The sequence below is a fragment of the Gracilinanus agilis genome, chromosome 3 (assembly GCF_016433145.1).
Source record: "Gracilinanus agilis isolate LMUSP501 chromosome 3, AgileGrace, whole genome shotgun sequence".
Classification (NCBI taxonomy): Eukaryota; Metazoa; Chordata; class Mammalia; order Didelphimorphia; family Didelphidae; genus Gracilinanus; species Gracilinanus agilis.
This window is the reverse complement of record NC_058132.1, coordinates 341712808-341734999: the sequence shown is the minus strand read 5'-3', so window position 1 is coordinate 341734999 and position 22192 is coordinate 341712808. Positions and strand designations below refer to the sequence as shown.

The following is a 22192-nucleotide window of genomic DNA, read 5'->3' as shown; positions in this document are numbered from 1 at the left end:
CTTTCCTTTTCTTTTTAAACTTTACCTTCTGCCTTAAAATCGATACTAAGTATAGGTTCTGAGGCAAAAAAGCTGTAAGGACTAGGCAGTTGAGGTTTGTGATTTGCCCTGGGTCACACGGCTAAGAAGTATTAGTGACCAGATTTGAACACAGGACCTCCTATTCTAAACTTGGCTCTCTGTCCTCTGAGCCACTTAGCTGCCCCCTCCACTTTCTTTTTCAAGGCTCAGCTCAAGTACCTCCTAGTATATGAGACTTCTGATTCTCCTCTCACCTCCATTCTACCCTTGCTGCTAGTTTCTTCCTTTCAGAATTATCTTAAATATCTCCTTTAGATACCTATATATGTTGTCTCTTCTCTACTAGGTTACATATTCCTTGGTCAAGCCATCTGACTTTTGTCTCTGCCCTGGCACTTACAGTAGCAAGCACTTGATGGGTATTTTATTGATTGCTTAATTCCCCTACATTTACAAATTAAGACTCAGAGAAATCAAATCACCTGCCAGGAAAATTATGCCCAGTGACAGAGTTGGAACTAGAATCTAGATCATCCCTGGAGTTCAAGTACATGATTCTTTTTCAAAATAACCCCTGTAGTAGGGGCAGCTGGGTAGCTCAGGGGATGGAAAGCCAGGCCTAGAGAAGAGAGGTCATGGGTTCAAATCTGGCCTCAGACACTTCCTAGCTTTGTGGTCCTGGACAAGTCACTTAACCCCCATTGCCTAGCCCAAAGGTTGGCCCTGAGAGCCATAAACGCATGCCGAAGGAGGAGGATGGAGGCAGAAGATGCTGGAATATGGGGTGGGGGCTGAAGGGCCCCCTGGGGCACATCCTAGGGCTCTGTCCAGACTGGCTGGTTGGGAGGTGGAGCCAGTTATGGCTCGAGAGCCATACGTTGCTGACTCCTGGCCTAGCACCTACTGCTCTTCTGCCTTGGAACCAATATACAGTATTGATTCTAAGATAGAAGGTAAAGGTTAAAAATAAAAAAATAGCCCCTGTAGCATTTTGTAATGAAAAGAAAAAAATTTAATGCATTTGTGTACATGAAGGTAATCAAGGAAAGAAAAGGATGGTGTCAATTCAAACTTCCCTGAAGAGAATTTTTTAAGTGACTCCAGCCTTCCAGATACCTTCTAAATAAATTCTTTGAAACCAAGGGAAAACAGTGGAAGATGGCATAATGTCATTAGAAGGGTTCTAGATTTGGAGTCAGAAGACATGGGCTACTTAGGATCCTATAACCTTGTGCAAGTCACTTGACCTTTATGGGCTTAAGCTTCATTATCTTTTTTTTTTTTTTTTTAACTCTTTCTATCTTAGTATGAATTCTAAGACAGAAGAACAGTGAGGGCTAGGCAACTGGGGATAAATGACTTGCTCAGGGTCATATGGCTAGGAAATATCAGAACCTAGATTTTAACCCAGGCCTTTCAGACCCCAGGCCTAATACCCTATCCACTGTGCTACCTAGCTGCCCCAACTTCATTATCTTTAAAATACTGATATTGGAATTTATTTCAGCTTCTTTTCAACTTGAAAACCTATTACAGAATGTTTAATATTGTTATAAGTTGCATATTATTCTCAAATCAATATGCAAATTATATGTATACAGACATATATAGTATCTTTGTGTGCTGTTTTTAAACTTTGAAATATTTTTAATTCATTTATTTTTAAATATTTTTCCATGGTTACATGATTCATGTTGTCTCCCTTCCCTCTTCCCTCCCCCCTCCCAGAGCTGACAAGCAATTCCACTGTATTATCACTTAATAACTATTTCCATATTATTCATTTTTGAAACAGTAATCTTTTAAAACCAAAACCCCAAATCATATATCAATATACACAAGTGATAAATCATATGTTAAACTTTGAAATATTTTGAGAGACAATAATAACGTAGAACTAGGAGTTGAACTAGGAGTCACAAAACCCGAGTTTGAATACCAGTTCTGCTAGTTACTACCTGTATGATGTTGGACCAGTCACTGAAATGCCTTGGCCCTCAAGTTCAGTGGCTGTAGTTACTTTGCATTTATTTTTACATATATTTTAAATAAAAATAGTAACCATCCAACACAGTAGGCATTTATTAAGTGTCCATCATTTGCAGAGCACAAGAGAGAAAACTGAAGCAAGACATAGCCCCTGTTCTCAAAGATATGCAATTTATCTCAAGCTAAGAGCTTGGGTTGGAATGCAATCCTGGCTCCTCATTATCTTGTCATTTCTATGAAAACATATAATTTGTCTGATAGGAGGAATTCAGAGAATCATGGGAAGACATATGATGTAGAGCAAAGCAAGCCAAACCACAGGAACAGTATATACAATTATTGCAATAATGTAAACAAAAATAACATACTATTTATTAAGTTCATTCATATTAATTGCAAATCCAGATTTTGATTCCAAAAATCGTATGACAAATACTTCTTTCTTTTCCATAAAGAGGTGAGGGAATACAGTGTCAGGTGTAGTCAGGATCAGGAGGTACATAGAAAAATAACTGATATAAAAGCAAGACAGAAATAAAACTTTAGGGAAAAAATGACAGAGTCTGTTTTATTATAATGATCCCTTTTTACCACCTGGTTTTCAGAAATAAATTATGGCAGAGAGCTGGGATTGCCTGTACATTGTAATTTTGTTTTATTCATGCAGTGAATGCTAGAGAGAGTAGACCTTTTCCCCCCTCTGGCATGCTGAGTACCACATTTTGAGTATCAAAACTAATCTTCAATAATGAAGAGTAAGTCTGATATCTTCTGTCAATATTGAATTTTAAATAAACTCAATATTTAATACTAACAGAATGTTATTAAATATTAAGAGAGCTGCCAAGATTTAAAAAAATTCATTGTGTTCTCGTGGCTGAATGGTAGTACTATTTGGGGAGGGGGGGCGGGTATAGGAGCAAACAACCACAGTAAGCAATATTCCCAGGCCCACCAACCTTAAAGAAGATGAAGCAAATTATGCACGAGATGAAGTGTCACCTTACCCCCACAGTTAAAAAAACATACAGTTTAGTTTTTGTTCTCCTTATAGTGACATATTTCCTTCTCTTTACCTAACTCTGGGTTCCATTCAATAAAACATTTTAGGCACCAGCTCTGTAAGGTTCTGTGCTAAAAGCTTGATTTGTAGTCAGAAGTAGAATACAGCAGCTCCGAACCAAGTCTTAAAATCCTAAGTCCTCATGGATGGCCAGATCTTGAGGTCAGTTGAGTGGCTCAGTGGTTTGAGAGCCAGGCCTAGAGAAGGAAGTCCTAGGTTCAAATCTGACCTCAGACACTTCCTAGCTGTGTGACCCTGGCCAAGTCACTGACACCTCCACCACCACCACCACCACCCCCATTGCTTAGCCCTTACCACTCTTCTGATTCTAAGACAGAAGGTAACAGTTTAAAAACAACAACAAAAAAAGGATAGCCAGGCCTCTAATTGAGGGAACTATATAAAAGTTGGCTATTCAGTTTCCCTTCCTTGAAGCTGGCATTAGTAAATATTAATTCATTTAATTTGTTTTCCCGAAGATTTCCTTGTGGAAAGAGCACTGAATTTTGGGAGTCAAGTGTTTGTGTCTACAGCCTCTTTATAGCAATGGAAACTGGACAAGTTATTTCACTCCCCAAATTTCTTCATCTACAAAAAAGGCTAAATGACACATATATTGCTTACCTCAAAGGCTTGTTGTGGAGAAAGTGCTTTCTTAATCTTAAATATTAGCATTTAGTAGCAAAACCTCTTTCTCCTTGACTGGACCTCTAAATTAAAAAAAAAAAATCATCTAATCATCATTTTTTAAGACCGAAAAAGATTTTAGAGATCACCTTTCCCTGTTGAAAAAAAACAACTGATAATTTCAAATTCTCCATCTCAAATACTTTAAAATGGGGGAAATGTCTTTTCAGAAGAGTGTGACATTGTAATATCTGAACAATCACACACATGGTATTATGATGTACAAATTTGACTGAAATTGCCACTACACTATTATTACCTTGCTAATATCATTGGTGATATTGTCTTTGAATTCTAAACATTTGGGACAGAAATGTCTGTCAGTACAATGGCTATTTTGCTTCCATTGCTGGCTACAATAATAACTATTAAAGCCTTGCCATTATTTTAAATCTCAGGAATAAAAAACTATATCTTTCAAAGCCTTGGAGAATTCTTTAACTCAGAAGGAAAATAAAAGGTACAAATTCAGTATGTAAGATCTACTATATATATATGATGTGGTGTCTACTAATTCATAAGTAATATGAATTCATAAGTAATAAGATAATAAGATCTATAAGTAAAGTAGAACAACTGTGAGCAGAATATTGATGTAAAGGCATTTTAAATTCTACTTTTTATGCTAAGCACAGTAAAAGTACACTAATCTACCTTTTCCTCCTACCAATATGAAAGAAATGTAAGTAGGAACAATTATATAAAAATAATATGAGGCAAATTTAGGTCCAATATTATATCAGAGCTTTCTGTTTTGCATTTATATGAAAATTTTTTTATTTAAATACTTCCCCTGAAACAATCAATGCTGTTTATCTCTAAACAAAAGTAAAACAAGCCTCCCAAACTCTGGGAATATGAACATCTAGCATTAACTACATTTATAATTATTTTTATGGGAATGTAGGACAAGTAAATCCCTTTCTAATTTAGTATAGTTTTCTCTCTAGAGGAAAAAAAAATTTAGTCAAATCTATCCTGCACATTGTACTCAAGGTGTTGATGGATATCATTAAAAAAGCACGACTAGTTATTATTTTCCTAAACCCATAGAAAGAAATCACTGAAAACTAGAAAACAATACGTACATGTAGTGAGGGTGCTTTTGGGGTGGGGGGTGGGGAGTTTGAGGAGAGAGAAGGGGTAAGAGAGAAATAGAGCAAACATAAACTTAAATTATAGACCTGTCAACATAACTTGAGTACCTGGAAAGGAACTTTAATATATATGTATATATATATATATATATATATATATATATATATATATATATATATATATATATATTTCTTTTGGGCAGTCATCTGAAAGAGCCCTGGGGACTAGGCAACAGTGCATGCAGTTTCTTGAAGGACCAATCATGTCTGTCCAAATTGCTTTCTTTCCACAATGGAATCACACAATAATAACTAACACATTAAACCTGAGTAAGTAACAGACATCTCCAAAAAGAGCTGGAGCTGAGGGAGAGCTCATGTAGATTTAGTAAAACATAAACTATCTGCTCCAGACTTAGAGTGTGGTGGGCAGGGCACAACTAGATCATTACTTTTTTCAAAGCACATAGTATAACAAAAGCTCAGATGGCCAGTTAACACCACTAGCAGGATCCACCTTTGGAGCTTTTATTTCTGTACGTTTGTAATCTAAAGATTGTGTGATGAGGATTGGTTAAGTAGCTAAGTGGCACATAGGCAATGAAATTCATTGGATCATAGATTTAAGCTGGAAAGGACTTGAGAAGCCATTTGGTTCAACTTCTTATCTCATAGATGAGGAATTGATCCTCAGAGGTAAAGTTACTTGCCCCAGATTGAATAGGTATAGTTGTAGACCCAGGATTTGAAGCCAACCCTTCTAATTCTGAATCCAAAACTCTTTGCTATTCCATGATATTTCCTTTTTGAAAAATGAAAAAAATCAGAATGCAGCTCTTAGTTTACAATATCTTCTCCTATGCCTAGTAGATGTCTTTGAATAATCTGCAATAAATAAAATATACAAGAAATAAAGATTTCTGCAACAGTGATTTGTGTACTGTATAGTGACAAAGTGTTTTCTTCTGAAAGAAAGAGCACAAGTCAAAGGGCAGCTGAGGCCAAGAATCTTTGGTTGTTGCTATTGTTTCCCCAGATTCTCCACTTCTACAGACTTTGGGGGAGGCTGATATTAGCTCCTTTCTTCCAACACAGAGTAAGTTGGACACATTAGCAGTAAATATTTGATACAGTTTTACCTGCCACCCTGTGTGTAGCTCACAAAGGAACTGGGCTGGTGCATCTCCCAGGTGTAGCTCAGCTTCATTCATACTTCCAGAGACTTATATTACATTATAAACACTGCTCCCCATCAGCACCCCAGTAGAAACAAAGTACATTCTTTTATCCTTTCCTTTGTTCTTAATCCTTTTTCTCTGCCTCCAACCAGATGGAGTTTTTTATTTGTAGGGTCAAATACTTTCAGCTAATCATCAGAGCATATTATTTATATGATGCATACTTGAAATGGTCTTTAGTTAGCCTTGTAGCCAAACTTCTTTATGTCCTGTGAATCCCAATAAAGTTCACTATATTAATATACCACTGGTCTTATGAATTGGTTCAACCATTTTGGAAAGGAATTTGGAATTTTGCTAAGAAGATCCCGCTCACCACAAGGAAGGTACATATACCAAAGAAGTCAAAGATAGAAATAGAAGTCTCATATACCAGAATACTTATTGTAGTACTTTTTGTATGAGAAAAGAACTAAGGGGCAGCTAGGTGGCTAAGAAACAGGTCTGAAGATGGGATTCATATGTGGCCTCAGATACTTTCTAGCTGTGTGGCCCTGGACTTAATCACTTAATCCCAATTGCCTAGCCCTTACCTCTTCTCTGCCTTGGAACCAATACTTAGTAGTTTGATTCTAAGACTGAAGATAAGGGTCAAAAAAAAAAAGTAAAGAACTGGAAACACATAGTAGATTCTCCTTGATTAGGGAATGACTAAAGCTGTGGCATGTGAATGTAATGGATAATTATTGTGTTGTATCAAATGATGACTGTGAAGACTATAGAGAAGCATGGGAAGATTTATTTGAATTGATACAAAGTAAAGTGAAGCGAATCAAGAAAATACACAATATAGACAAAAACTACAACAATGTAAATAGAATAAATAACCAGAAAGTTGAAAACTATACATACTATGGCCCTGATGAAGAAATATAAGCAAATGCTTCCCTCTTTTCTTTGTTGCAAGGGGGAAGCATAAGTATCAAACGTGTCATACCTGTCAGACTTAGTTGATAACCAAATTTGTTCACCAGCCAACCAAGATTGATCACTTCTGCTGAATTATTCTTTTTTGTGGTTGTTTCTATTTTACTCTTTATTATAAAATATGGCCCTGGAGATTGTAAAGGATGAAAATGATATAAAAAATAAAAGATTGGTAAAAAATTTTAAAGAGGGGAACAATCTCTTTTGGAGACATGAGAGACCCATGGCTTTGGGAAATAACATATACTTCCAGATTTTTTTCAATATATTTATTGGTTATTGGTTTTTGGTTTTGTTTTGTTTTGTTTTTTTTTTTCTTTAAAAAAATCCTTAGCTCTGTAGGATGGCTCTTTGGGAGAAGAAGGAATGAAAGGGGAAAGTCATTTGACACAAAACTAAAAGATATTTCAAAATAATTTCTTTTAAAAAATAGGTGAGAAAAGATTCCAGGCTATCCAGCAAGCTCTTTCATCCCAACAACTAAAACATTAGTATCAGATATAATACTTTGCCTTTGCCAGACCACATCTAGAATTTGACATTCAGCTTTGGGTAACACATACCAAGAAAGATGTTGATAAGCTGGAGCACTTCCAAATGAGGCAACCTAGGATATAAGCACATGGCAAAATATGTAATATTAAGATTGAAGAAATAGGAGGGGAAATAATTTGGAAAAAGACTGGGCTGTGGAAATGGGGGTGAGAGGCAGAAGCAGATGTCTTCACAATACTTGAAGAACTCTGAAGTGAAATAGGAATTGTTATACTGGGCCCCAGAGGCAGAAATAATATGAATGGGAGTAGTATCGATCATTTTGCAGTAGTAATTAGGCCACCAAGTGTGAGGAATGGTGTGAAGAAAAATTTTTCTAATAATTAGAGCTTTCCAAAAATAGAATGGGCTCCCTCAGGAAGTAGTAGCTAGACAATCATCTGTTGGGTATGAACTGTACAGAAGAATTCTTATTCATGTACAAGTTGGACTCAGTAACTGCTGAACTCCTAACTGGGAAATCCTATTACTTAGGAGACAGCTTCCACACAGAGAAGACAGTAGTAGGCTTAGATAAGCAGGAAGTCGACTTGCCCAGAGATGTCCTTTTCATGTGACCTAGTTCTTCCTTTTGTAATGTGTTACCTTTTTTTTTAATGTCATTTCTTAAGAAATGCTTCTTCCTACTGAAGGTGACACTTCATAGCACCAATAGCCCCACCAGATCTGTGTCATTTGTATCTCATTTCCCTTTCTTCTCCCTCCAATTCCAGATTGATCCATGGAGGACAGCTGCTCAATGGATTAGCAGGTCCAACAGTAATGAATGCTGCTCCATTCCTGTCAACCACATGGTTTTCTGCAGACGAACGAGCGACTGCTACAGCAATTGCCTCCATGCTCAGCTACCTTGGTGGTGCTTGTGCATTTCTAGTTGGGCCTCTTATTGTTCCAGCTCCTAATGAAACCTCACATCTACTTACCTCAGAAAGTAACAGCATCCATATTAAGGATCGTATAGAGATGGTATTATATGCAGGTATTTAGAAGTTTCCTTCTTTCTCATTGCATTCCTGCATCTTTCACCTCAGTCATTATATTAGAATTTTCTTAAGCATTTGCAGACCATTTTCACTGTTAAAACATATCTTTTTTTAAACGCTTACCTTCTGTCTTAGAATCAATACTGTGTATTGGTTCCCAGGCAGAAGAGTGGCAGTGCCTAAGCAATGGGGGTTCAATGACTTGGCCAGGGTCACACAACTAAGAAGTGTCTGAGGCCACATTTGAACTGGGGTCCTCCCATCTCCAGGCCAACTCTATTCACTGAGCCACCTGGTTGCCCCCTCAAACGTATTATTGCTACAATGAATGGTTGTTCCTTTTTTTTTCTTTCTTTCTTCAGTCTTATTAACTGATGTCCCTTTCAAAATTGGGGTTGAGGGGATTCTCTTGAGTATCTTACCAGCATCTAAAACTAAAATCATCTAAGCTATAAGGGACAACATGAAATAGGGTCATGACTTGGGGTCAAAATATGTGGAATTTGAATAAGAAAGTCACTTAGCCTCTCAGTGTCATAAGGCTATTAAGTGACAAAAGAGTTGCTTGATAGTTTCCACACCTGGAGTTCACTGCACCAGTGAAACCACAACACTAGGCAGACAGTAAGCATTTATTAAGCATATCCTACATGACCAGAAAAAACAGCCATGCCCACAAAGAGTTCACATTCTCATGGGGGAGACATGTAAAAAAATATATACATTCATTGTTATACATAAGGTAAATTAGAGGCAGTCTTAGAGGAAAGGCACTAGCATTAAGGGGGAATGGAAAAGGCCTATTGCCAATAGTAAGATTTGAGCTACGACTGGCAGGAAGCCAAGATCAGGAAGGAGAACATTCCACATATGGGGAATAGCTAACAAATCAATAGGCATAGAGAGAGGGAGCTATGTGTGAGGAATAGTAAGAAGGCCATCGTGGCTTGGTGACAGAGTGTGTGTGTGGGAGTCAAGTGTAAGAAGCCTGGAAAGGTAGAAAGGGTCAGGTGGCGAAAGCCTTTAAAAGTTAAACAGCATTTTATATTTTATTCTGGGGATAATTAGGAGCTATTGGAGTTTATTGAATAGGAGAGTGACATGGTCAGATCTGTACTTTAGGACAGTTACCTTGGTACATGAGTAAAAGGTGGACTGGATTGGGAAGCATCTTGTACTTGATACCACCAGCAGGCTATTGCAGCAATCCAGGCTGGAGCTAACCTGGGGACTACACCAGAATGGCAGCTGTATCAGAAGAAAGAAGGAGGCATATTCAAAAGATGTTGTAAAGGTAGAATGAATAAAGCTTGACAACCTAGTGGAGTTGTTGGGAGAGTGAAAGTGAGAAGTCATGAATGACACTGATGTTGGGCTCCTGACAGGTGGCTAAGAGGGTGATGGTACCTTAGCAGTATTAAAGAGGAGATTTTGGACAGAAAAGATAGAGTCCCATTTGGGACATGTTGAGTTGTTTTGATAAATCTAGTTTGTGATGCTAATAGATAGTTGGAGATTTCAGATTAGAAATCAGGAGAGAGGTTAGAGCTGGATAAATAGATCTAAGAATCATCTGCAATTAACATCGGCATTATAATTGAATCAATTGGAATATGATGAGATCACCAAGCCAAATATTATAGGAGAAGAAAAAGGTGGAGAAAGAGCCTTTGGAGATACCTGTGTTTAGCAGAGGGGACCTGGATGGAGATACAACAAAGAAGATAGAAAAGGAAGAATCAGACAGGTAGTATCAAAGGCTACAAAGAGGCCAAAATGGACGAGGTTTGCGAAAAAGGCAATACTTTTAGCAGCTAAGAGATCATTGTTGACTTTGGAGAGAGTAATTTCTGTTGAGATCAAAAGTCAGATAGTAAAGGGTTTAGAAGACTTAAAAGAGAGGATCTGAAGGCATTAATATATAGACAGTTTTTTCAAGGACTGTAGCCATTAAAGCAAAGATAGATCAATGATAACTAGTGGTGATGACCAGATCTAGCTAGGGCTTCTTAAGAATAAATGAGGCATGGGCATGTGTGTAAACAGCAGGGAAGCAGTTACTATTGACCAGGCACTGTGCTAAGTACTGCCTAGACAAAAGGCAACCCGTTGCCTTCAAAGAGTTCACAATCTAATGGAGGAGACAATAGCAAACAATTATGTACAAAAGCTATGTACAGGATAAATAGGAAATAAATGAAAAGAGGGAGGACACCTGAATTAAGAGGGATTGAGAAATATAGAAGGTATCTGAGATTTTAAGAAAGACAGGGAAAGCCAAAAGAGAAACATGAGGAGGAAGAACATTTGAAAGATAGAGGACAGCCAGAAAAATGCCTGGGGCCAAGAGATAGAGTATCTCATTCAGGGAACTTAAAGAAGACCAACATCACCAGATCAGAGTATACTGGAGGAATATATAAGGTATAAGGAGACTGGAAAATTGGGAGCAGGTAGTGAAGGGCTTAAATGGTAAACGGGATTTTGTATTTGATCCTGGACATGATAGGAAGCCTTTGGAGTTTATTGAGGGCAACATGATTCAGACTTGTGCCTCAAGAAAATCATATTGATGACCAAGTGGATCATGCACTAGAATCAGGAGAGTCTTGTGGCAAGGAGACATTTTTGGAGCATACATTTTCCTTTTGTATATCTCATTCAATATTAATAATCAGAGGGTACTGAACAAAATTGTCTCCTTTCATCTTTCAAGTATTCTGTGAGAATTTTGACATGTATGAAACATTTTGTTAATCAAATTTTCCTCTACTGAAGCAAATTTTTTTTTTTTAAACATTCAACAAACAGTAAGAACTGGGAAATCTTGTATATGTTCTAATCCTTTCAATCAGTTGTGTAATGGTAAAGTATAGCAGGCTTGTCTGGAGTCCTGGATAAGGAAAGTGGTAGGGTAACACGAAAGGCTTAAAAGGAAGACACTTAGCACCAGCAGGCTTCTAACAGTCCTGGTTTATTCCATCATGTTTTTCCTCCATCAAATTTCTGTTCCTGGCCAAGCCAGAAGCAAATGTATATATCCCTTCTTACCATGGGAACCAAGTTAGCTCTTTAAGGGAACCAAACTAACTCAGTCAACAAAAAAAAAAAAAAAAAAAAAAACAATTTTGACTAGAGCCTGACATCTGGAGCCCTGGAGGGAATTTCTCCCTGCCTTCCTAACTTTATCTCAAGGTTGCGCTTTTCTCTGCAACTGTGTCCTCTTCCTGACCTTTACAAGAATGTCAGAAGAAGAGGGGAAAGTGTTTGGGGCGGGGATTTAACCCCTTGGCTCCCCACAGTAAATGTGATCTGCTATAAAATATCCATTGCAGAAGCCACCTTGTTCCTCATTTCATACCTTCATCAACTATGCCCAGTGCCTATTTTCTTTTAAACCTTTACCTTCTGTCTTAGAATTGATACAAAGTATTGGTTCAAAAGCTGAAGAGTAGTCAAGCAATAGACTAGGCCTAGTGATTAGGGAATTGCTTAAGGCAATGATGGGCAGACTTTGGCCTGGATCTGGTCCATGGGGAATAGTTTGCCCATCACTGGACTAGGCAATTAGGGTTAAGTAACTTGCCCAGGGTCACACAGCTAGGAAGTGTCTTGAGGCTAGATTTGAACCCAGGACCTCCCATCTCCAGGCCTGCTTGACATTCTATTCACTGAGCTGCTTAGCGGCTGCCACCCCTCCACTTGCCATGTATATTTTAAATTTTTTGAGGAATTGTGAAAGTAAGCATATAGATTAGTAGTTATTATTTTCCTCCATGCCTTTGGTATTCTTTCTACTCTCACATACCTTGAGAACTTATCCCTACATAGTCACAAAATTTTGTCACCTCCAGCATAGGCTTTCTCTGTATATATTTGATACAGTCTTGCTGTACACCCCATCTTCATTGACTTGTCTCATTTTTTAGTGCCATTTATTCAGCATGGCCAGGACTATGATGTTAGAATCTAAACGACAACTGTCTTTTGGGGTGATATGTGTTTTATAAAAATATTTTGATATTCTGTTTTTCTGTTTTTATTCTGTATTTATTTCTGTATTTATCCTGCTTCTGTTTTTCATCTGTTACTGTTCTCCTGCCATTTTATTTTTCAATATCCTTGAGAAGACTTTGCTTAGTTTTGTCTGATGCCAAACTTTCTATAAATGTTGTTTTCCTTCCACTAAATCTCACTGTATTATAAGGTGAAACTGCCTTGACAATCTACCTTCATATAAAGTTTCTTGTTATTGTTGTTCAGTCATTTCAGATGTGTCTCACTCTTTGTGACCTCATTTGGAATTTTCTTGGCAAAGATACTGAAGTGTTTTGCCATTTTCTTCTCCTACTCATTTAACAGATGAGAAATGGAAACAAACAGAGTTGAGGGACTTATCCAGAGTCACACACCTAGAAGTGTCTAAATCCAGATTTGAACTCAAGTCTTCTTGATTCCAGGCCTAGTACTCTACTCACTGCACCACCTGGCTGCCCACATAAGGGTTTAGAAGCAAATTTATATTCTGAGCTGAGGTTATCATTGCTTTCATATCTCAGAACTTGCCCAGGAAACCAAGTATTTGATAGCTGAGGAGATTTTCTAGACTTCTCTTCTCCTTCTTGTAATATTTTAATTATACTGGTCTTTAGAAATGAATGAATGAAAAACATTTATTTAGTGCTTCTTGTGTGCCAAGTACTTCTAAGGATTGGAATACAAATTTAAATATGAAGAGAACCCATACCCTTAAGAATCTTACCTTCAGAGTAGGGAGACAGCACCTTTAGGGGCAGCAGGGGCCAAGGAAAGGATTTTTTGTTTTGGAAAATCATGGGACTAGTGAATGAACCTGTAGGAGAACAGATTGACGTACCTTTTCCAGTGGCAATGACTATATTGATCAAATTCCAGCCTAGCTTTGAAATGTTGATTTTTTCTATCCATTTACCTTTTCTTTTTTTTTTTTTTTTTTTTTTTTTTTTTTTGCTGTAAACATCTTGTTTGAATAGGACTGATTGGAGTCGTTTTAATTTGCACACTATATCTTTTTCTCATTTTTGTCCTTTTTTTGTTAATGTTGACCTTTGCTCTAACATCAGTGGTTCCATCGTACAGGTAATTTGGGAATGGCTGTAATGTTAATAATGAGCTTTATTACCTGGTTAAAAAAAAGTCCATTTCCCCCCATCATTTTGTGTTCAACATGTATTTAATCTTCTTGCTCTTTTCTCAAAGGAAATATTCATTATATATATAGGCATGAGGCTTCTGTGTAGCTTGTGCATTTAGCCTCTCTCATTTCATTCCTGAATCATATTTTCCAATATGTTTTTGTTATCTTTCTGGTGTTCACCTTTGCATTGAAGTCATTGAGTGTTAAGGTATAAGTTGATTTAATTTGGAGGATTTTATTGAGTACAGAGAGTTTTTTCTACCTTCTAATCTTCTGCAACAGATGTGGTTGTATAAGCTGCAGTTATTGTGATGGTCATATTTTTGCAAATGCTTATCATGAGCACTATATAATACAAGATGACCAACTGTCCTCTGAAATTCTGTTTCTTATTGCTTCTGGATGCACAATAAAACCTACTCCACCAATATATGCAAGTTGACTGACTAGAATTAAGGATGCATTATTAAGACCTATGTATGAAAGGAAAGCATCTTACTCAAAAAGAGAGAGACCAGGAGTGGTGGGTCCTTTAGCAGCATGGTTAGGTAGAATGGGTGTTTGTATTTACCAGCCTGATCCCAGGGGTTGATTGAGTGGAAGCCTGACTCCTCAAACAGCAATAAGGAAAACACCTAAGAGAAGAGAAACAGCTAAAACCTTGTACAAGAAAAGAAAAACCAACCCCAAAATAGCAAAGTGTGATACTCATAAAATTACCTAACTAGAGTAGCTGTGTCCTCCTCTATAGTAACAGAAGCAATGGTGATGTAAAAAGAAACAACACAAGCTTGTCCCTTGAGATGTACTCAGGTGGATAAGCACACATTCAGTGAAATTAAGCAAGAATTGGCAGTGCTGAGAAAATCACAAGACCAAATAAAAGAAGAGCTCAAAGAAAGCATTGAGGTCAGTGCTTTGTAGTATAGCACAAGAACCTTTGTGCAAGAGTATGAGGGTCAGAATGCAGTGGGGAAGATGCAGGGACTGGATGTTTATGTTGCAAGTTTTAGAATGTCAGGGTAGAATTTCCTCATCATATATCACTGTGACCTGTTAGACTCAGGATTTTCTTACCACTTATTTCTCTTGAGTCTGTAGAGGAGTGTGTATGTACTAAATCTAGATTTTTGTATATTCATGATTTCTTTCTAAAACAGATTAATTAATCATCAGATAATCATCTGTGGACTTGGTTTAAATTTTTTTTTCCCCACTCACCTACCTTTTATTCTTCAAAAAATTTTAAAGGGGTTTTTATGTTTTTACATCACTTAGATTTTTCTCTATATTCTTCTTACCTTACTTTCCCATTCCTCTGAAAAAGCCAGTATAGGGTATGGGAAAATGCCCTTAGGTTGAATTAAGAAAATTGCTTACCTAGTTTATATAACAGTATTCTTTATTTCTATAGTGCATTACAGGTGCAAAGAACTTTCTCATTTGTTTTCTCAGTTGAATTGCACAAAAACCTATGGAATTCCGAGTTTGAGAAAACAAAATCGAAGTTGAAAAAGTCACTCATCTAGTAACTAGCCCACCTAAACCTAGGTCTTAGGACAGCAAGTCTAATTCACTGTCTTCTCCACCATTCTGGCTCTCCTAAGAGGCAATGAGAAATAAACACAGAGGTTTCAAGTAACCAAACAGATTTGCAAACTTGGTCATGTTCTTAAAATATGCACAAAATTGTTTTGTTGTAATATTAAATGTAATTTATAGGAAGTAAGAATGACACTTCCTGGAAATCCTTAGCAAAGGGACTTACTAATAATAGCTCCCTTTTATATAATGCTTTAAAGGTTGGAAGGGACTGTACACATATTATCACATTTGATCTTCACAACAATCTCGGTGCTATTATTATGCTCTTTACTATGCAGTTTCTCTGCTTAATTATGCAATTTACCTGTGAGGAAACGAAATCCAAATCATCTTAAGTGATTTGCCCAGGTTACACGCATAGCTTATAACAACCCTGCCTGTTTGGCTTCTTATCACAGCCATATGTTTGGACTTCATCGATTTGGAATTCATCAATCATTTGGTGTGTTGTGGAATAATTTATTGTTAAATATTTTAATTATTTGTTATTTAATTGAATTAAGTAATTTAATGCTAAATAATTTTAATATTAACTTAAGCATATTTAATTATGAAAGTAAATCTTCAAATAGTTTCTACTCCAAAGATAAAATATAAATTATTTTTAAAATTATTTTAAAATTTTAGATTATTCTTACCACTACCTCCCTCCATTAATACAAAACAACCAAAAATTGACTGCATTCTTTTGGAATGAGAAATTCTGAAGTTGTCTAGTATGTGGATAAGGGAACTTCAGTAAGGAAGAAAAGCTGAGCATCAGAATGGCATTCCAGTGCAAGATTCAAAATTGTCAATTTGTAACTGCAGCCTTGAATAAAATTCTTTTTATTTAAATGTTATGTAAATTTGTCTCACTTTATGAACAGTATTTTCTTTTTTATATTAAAGTTCTCATGTATCTCCCTTCCTCCTTTCCATCCTGAACTAGAGGACAGTTTTTTTCTTAAAAATACAAAATTAATTATAAACTAACAGTCATGTAGTTCAAGGGTTCTAAACTGAAATCCTAAGCTTTTTTTTTTTAACCCTTACTTTCTGTCTTAGAATCAATACTAAATATTGATTCCAAGATAGAAGAACAATAACAATAGGCAATGGGGGTTATGTGACTTGCCCAGGGTCACACAGCTAGGATGTTTCTGAGATGAGATTTGAACCCAGGCCTCCCATTTCCAGGCTTGGCTTTCTATCTGCTGAGATGCCCCAATCATGAGTTAGAATATATTTGACAATTGTATTTTAATAGAACTGACATCCTTTGAAATCCTGCGTATTTTATTTTGTGCATTTAAAGATATTATTATGAGAAGGGATCTGTGGGTGTCAACCAACTTGAAAAAGGACTCCTAATAGTTCAAACCCTTTGGTCTTTTTTTTTTTTTTTTAATAGCAAAGGAAAGTAAGAGCTGGGGCAAGTAATCAACTTTATTTGAATCACAGGATTATTTACTGTAGAGCCAGAACTGAAACCCAGGTCTCCAGATTCTAGCCCAATGCTTTCCCCCTTAATTCTCTATTTTTCTTGTGCAGTGCCTGCCTGTCTTTTGTAAAATTAATTTTCATAAATCATATTTTTCTTTTGACTTATTTGTTGAGCTACTTTAATTAATTTCATTTCTGATTGCTATCCAGTTAGAAATGATTCATAACACATTAGCTTTAAATTTTCCTGCCAAGTAATTAATGAACCATAAATAAACACTTAGATATCAAACTATAAGGAGTTCCTAATTAGAGTAACTCATTTCTGAAAGGATAGTGCTTTTATAATATGGAAGTAATAATTACCTTTTAATCATCTGTATATAATTTGCAAAAGTTGTAACCATATCTAACTTTTAGAAGTTCAGGTGTTTGTTTGCTTGTTTGTTTTTCATATGGAATGTTTTCTTTATCCTAAGTTGTGAAGAAAGGAGATATTATTTGAATATTCCCATTAAGACATCAAATCCTTGGATTGCTGGTTTTCAAAGAATCATAATATGATCAACTGTTATCATTCAGATTATAACATGAGTTAGTCTTTGTTTTAAAAGGATATGATCAGCATTACCAAATCTTAAACCATACTATAAAGCAGCGGTCATCAAAACAATATGGTACTGGCTAAGAGATAGAAGGGAAGATCAGTGGAATAGACTTGGGGTAAGTGACCTAATGATGTAAGATATTTGTTCTTACTCATTCAATTGCTCACCATGACCTTCAGAGAGCATTCATTCTATTCTACTTTAGCCCAGTTTGAAATGAAAATAATCCTTACTTTCTTATTACCATGCTTTAAAAAACAACTCCATTCTGAATACTAATAATACTACTAATACTACTACATAGTACTATAGGGTTAGGTTCTAAGTCCTTATGTCATAGTTTTGCCAAAGCAAATGTCCTCATTATGATCCTATAAAAGTTACCCAAACTGTACCTGTTCATTGATTCCACTGCTGGGCACCTCCTCAAGAAAGGAGGTGAAAAATAGAGGGAAAGATGCCCTAAATACTAGAGAGATTTATAGAAACACTCTTTTGTAGTCACAAAGTACTAGAAATTAAATGAGTGCCTATAAACAAGAAAATGGCTGAATTAAGGTCTATGAATAAAATGCAAAATAATTGCTCCAAAAGAGGCAGCAAATGAGAAACTTGTGAAGACTTGTATGAATTAAGGCAGAATGAGGTAATTAAGAACAACAACAGTATTTGATGACCAGAAAGATTGTGAAAAAAAACTCACCCCAAACGACATTAGCATGCAGATCAGTGCGATTCTCATCTTGATTCTAGCAGCCTGATGAGGAAAAATCTTGGTAGAGATGTGGTAGAGAATAGGGCAATAGGGAATGCTTGCTGTAAGTTGTTGTAAAAAGTCTATCTGTAAAGAGGCCTATCAGTTGCCCATGGCTTGATTAAGCTGTCTGATGTTCAGTTTTACACTAAATCTGTCCTTTTGGCTGGCCAGACTTATGTTTGGTGTACTATATGCCATTGCATTGAGGAGTTTATTAAGCTATAGCACAAAATATAAATTGTATCCCTTCACATGGTTTGATGGGGATATGATTGGGGATGTAGACTCTAAATCATCACCCTAGAGCAAATATTAATAATATGGAAATAGGTCTTGATCAATGTAATGTAAAATCAATGTAAAACCCAGTGAGTGGAATTGCTCGTTAGCTACGGGAGAGGGGGAGGAAAAAAACATGAGTCATGTAACCATGGAAAAATATTCTTAATTAATCAAAAAAATAAGTTGTATCCTTGATCAGTTTTGCCATTTGTTAGCAAGGGAGAGTTCTGTTTAGAGGAAGAGAGCACTCTTTTGAAGCAACAACAGTGTTTTTTTAATAAAAAAAAAATATTAACAAAACATTTTTAGAAAAGGAAGTGCCCTCGTTGTATACTCTAAAGAAAGATATGATTTCTTTGCTAAATCCCAAATAGTATAGAGATTGGTGGAATAGAGTTATTTTTCTGGTTTTTTGTTTTGTTTTGTTTTGGTTTTTTTGCTATTCTACAATGTACCTATCCATGTTACCTTAGCCTTCATATCCTGTTACTATCTTAATTTCTTATTCAGATGCCCTTCTTGTTTGTTCAGAACTTTCTCTGCTTAACTAAATCTCTGAAAATATCTCTAGCCTCCTTTATACCTCAAAATGTTATCTTATCATTGAAAGTAAAGAAAGCCTTCTTTATATTCTTGCTGAATTTTTTCTGATTTATTATTTTAACTTTTAAAAATTAATAAAACTAATTTATTCCGGTAAAAACCTAATCATCCTGGGCTCATACTTGATTCCCCTTTTACAGCTCTGTTTTGTTTTTGTCACATTTTCATCTCAGTCATTGTACCTGTCTTTAATGTCTTGTCCAAAATATGAATCAAAATTCAAAAAGTCACTACTTCTCATATGAACAGGAAATCTGGCATCCAGAGAGAGACAAGAGAAGGAACTTAAATTCTGCTTGTCGGGAGTGGAGGGAATGTAGCAATCCACAGTATCAGAGAAACCAGAGTAAAGGCAAAGAGTAGTTAAGGAGACAGCTAGGTATTTGGATGGACTGAGCACTTGCCTGGAATCAGGAAGACACAAGTTCAAATGTAGCCTCAGACATTTGCTAGCTGTGTGACCATAGGCAAGTCACTTTGCCTCTGCTTGCCTTAGTTTCTTTATAAAATAGAAATAATAACACCACTTACCTCCCCAGGTTATGATGAAGATCAAATAAGATATATTTGTAAAATGTTCAGTCTAGTGCCTGGCAGATAATAAACTATATGAAGTTAGCTGCTGGTGGTGGTGGTACCTGGAGGAAGAGGAAGAGGAGGAGGAAGAGGAATTTTTTTTTAGTTTAATCATTTTGCCCTGACGCCCTGATTAACATTTTCTTCTCTAGCTCAGCTCATTTTACACACGAGGAAACTGAGGCCAACAGGGTGAAGTAACTTTCCCAGGGTCACACATGTAGTAAGTAGCTGATGCTGGATTTGGACTTGGGTCTTCCTGGCTCCAGCCCTGGCACTGTCTCTACTTCACTACATAGCTTTCCAATAATAATAGTAGCAGCAGCTCAACAAGTCTCATCTGTACCTATACAGACCTTTACTCTGCAGAAAGAGATGGCAGCCACTCTTGGTTTGCAAAAAACATACCTTAAAGAAATGCACCCATTCCAATTAAAATCATAAAATTATGGGCACCTAGTTAGCTCAGCACATAGGGAGCCATGCCTGGAGACAAGGACCTGAGTTCAAATTTGACCTCAGACAGCTGCTAGCTGTGCGACCCCGAGCAAGTCATCTAACTTTAATTGCCTATCCATTCTTCTGCCTTGGAACTGATTCTTAGGTAGAAGGTAAGGGTTTGGTAGGGGGTGTGGAGCATAAGTTATATTCCTGAACATGTTTAAAATGTCTTTTGTGTAAAAGAAGCTGGGAAGAAATTTAAGCTAGTATGGAAGGTAGGCAAGAAGGACCTGAAACTTTCGGTCTGAGTACCAAAAGTCCTGGTGTAGAAATAAGGGCAAAGATTTGGCAGATTCTGGGAATGATTTTGCCCTTCCTTTCATAGCCCAATACCCCAGAAGGCAGCACATACCCCACTAAAATAGGGAATAAATAAGCTGCGGACTCATAAAAATTTTGGTTGGTTGAGAACCTAGTTGCAGGTACTTGAAGGGCACTGCTACATGCTTTCTTTCCCTGTTGAATTTTTCCCCCCAATTGTTCAGCTTTCCCATTGTTAATGTTTCCATTGTTAATTAGAGTGCATATTCCTTCAGAACCAGAACCAGGACTGTGCCTACAATTCTTTTTGAAACCTATTACACCTAGCGTATTACAGTCAATTGTTACATAAGGAACACTTAATAAATGCTTGGGATCAATAACAAATGCTGTACTTGACATCTAAAATTGTTGCATGATGACTAGTTAATTGTTCTTGCTCTTTTTGTTCCCCTCTCTCTTTTAGAATTTGGAATTGTATGTCTGACGTTTTTTGCAGCAGTCGTCTATTTCCCAACACGGCCTCCATTTCCTCCAAGCGTGGCTGCAGCAAGCCAGCGACTAAGTTACAGACGGAGTTTCTGTAGGCTCTTAAGGTAAGTGATTGTGCTTAAGGTTATTTCATGATTTTACTTAGCAATTTAACAGACATTGCTAGGTTTTCTGAGTCTAGTTAAAAGGAAATTATCTAGGAAAGTCTCTCTTAAAGCAGTATTGTTAAGCAAGTGAACATCGTGAGTGGTTGTGTATCTAGATGATCTTTTTAAGCAAAAAAAGAAATTGAGTGAGAAAAATTGTCATATTCTAAAACAATCAAATAATTTATTCACGGACTCTTTTTGCCATAATATAGAGAACCCATGTATAGTACTAACAGTCCTCAAGTCATGGTCTTCTGAACCAAATATAAAGCTGTCACTGGAAATAGTTTGATGGACTTTACAAAATTAAACAAATATGTTTTTTTACTCTTGTATTGTTAGATTTAATTCTTTTGAGTGATTATGATAGAGTGGAAAGAGCTGTGAACTTGGAGTCCATATTCAGGGCTGTGACATTTAGTAACTTATGTGACCTTGGACAACTCATTTAACCTGTAAATAGAGTAAAGAAAATGAGATGGCCCAAAGGTCCTTTCCAATTTTAGATCTGTTGCCCTGTGCTTAGTGTCACGGGGGATGTGGAGGATAAAAAAATTAAAATATATATATATGTATATACATATAACTAATAGCTATATTACTGTTAATTTTCAGAGACTTATGCCATGCTTCAAGGTGCCCAGATTCTATGTTCTCAATTTTGTTAGCATAACTTAAATTTAATTGGATTGTAACAAGAGTTCCCCATACAGCATTTAATCCTTTGGATCCATACTGCATCATAAATAAAGGTTGCATCTTTTGCTATTGAGTCAGGAAAACATGCCCTTGTGTTGTTTATCTATTAATGGTGATGAATTTTTGTACATTATTCAGTTTCCCCCTTGTGATCCATAACACACATTTGATGAATGACTGGCAGTAGCTAAAGATTGAGTCTCTAATGGTGCTCTGGGCAAAGCTAACTGACCCATGCAGGGATCTAATCAGCAGTCTTGCCCTCATTTGAGCCAAGTTATCAGTGACTAAACTCATCATCAGTACTTGCTAGTTGATTTTTACTATAGCCAAGGAAGGCAATTTCTTCCCCTTTTTGGTACCTATCAACACTTAAGAACTTGCACTCTGGAGCTGACCAGCCTGCATGGGACATTAGAGCAAAGGTAACAAAGCCCCAAGTAGATCACTATATCCATTTGTCTTATGGATGGAATTTTAATATTTTTACCTTCAGTT

General features: G+C 36.6%; 1 protein-coding gene across 1 annotated transcript in view; it reads left to right on the top strand.

Moving 5' to 3' along the window:
- The window catches only part of SLC49A4 (solute carrier family 49 member 4), a 127457-nt gene that overhangs the window by 44835 nt on the left and 60430 nt on the right, over positions 1 to 22192 (top strand). The window contains exons 3-4 of the mRNA XM_044670047.1: positions 8291 to 8556; positions 20821 to 20950. Coding sequence (XP_044525982.1) covers positions 8291 to 8556; positions 20821 to 20950 — 396 coding nt within the window. The remainder of the gene's footprint in view (positions 1 to 8290; positions 8557 to 20820; positions 20951 to 22192) is intronic.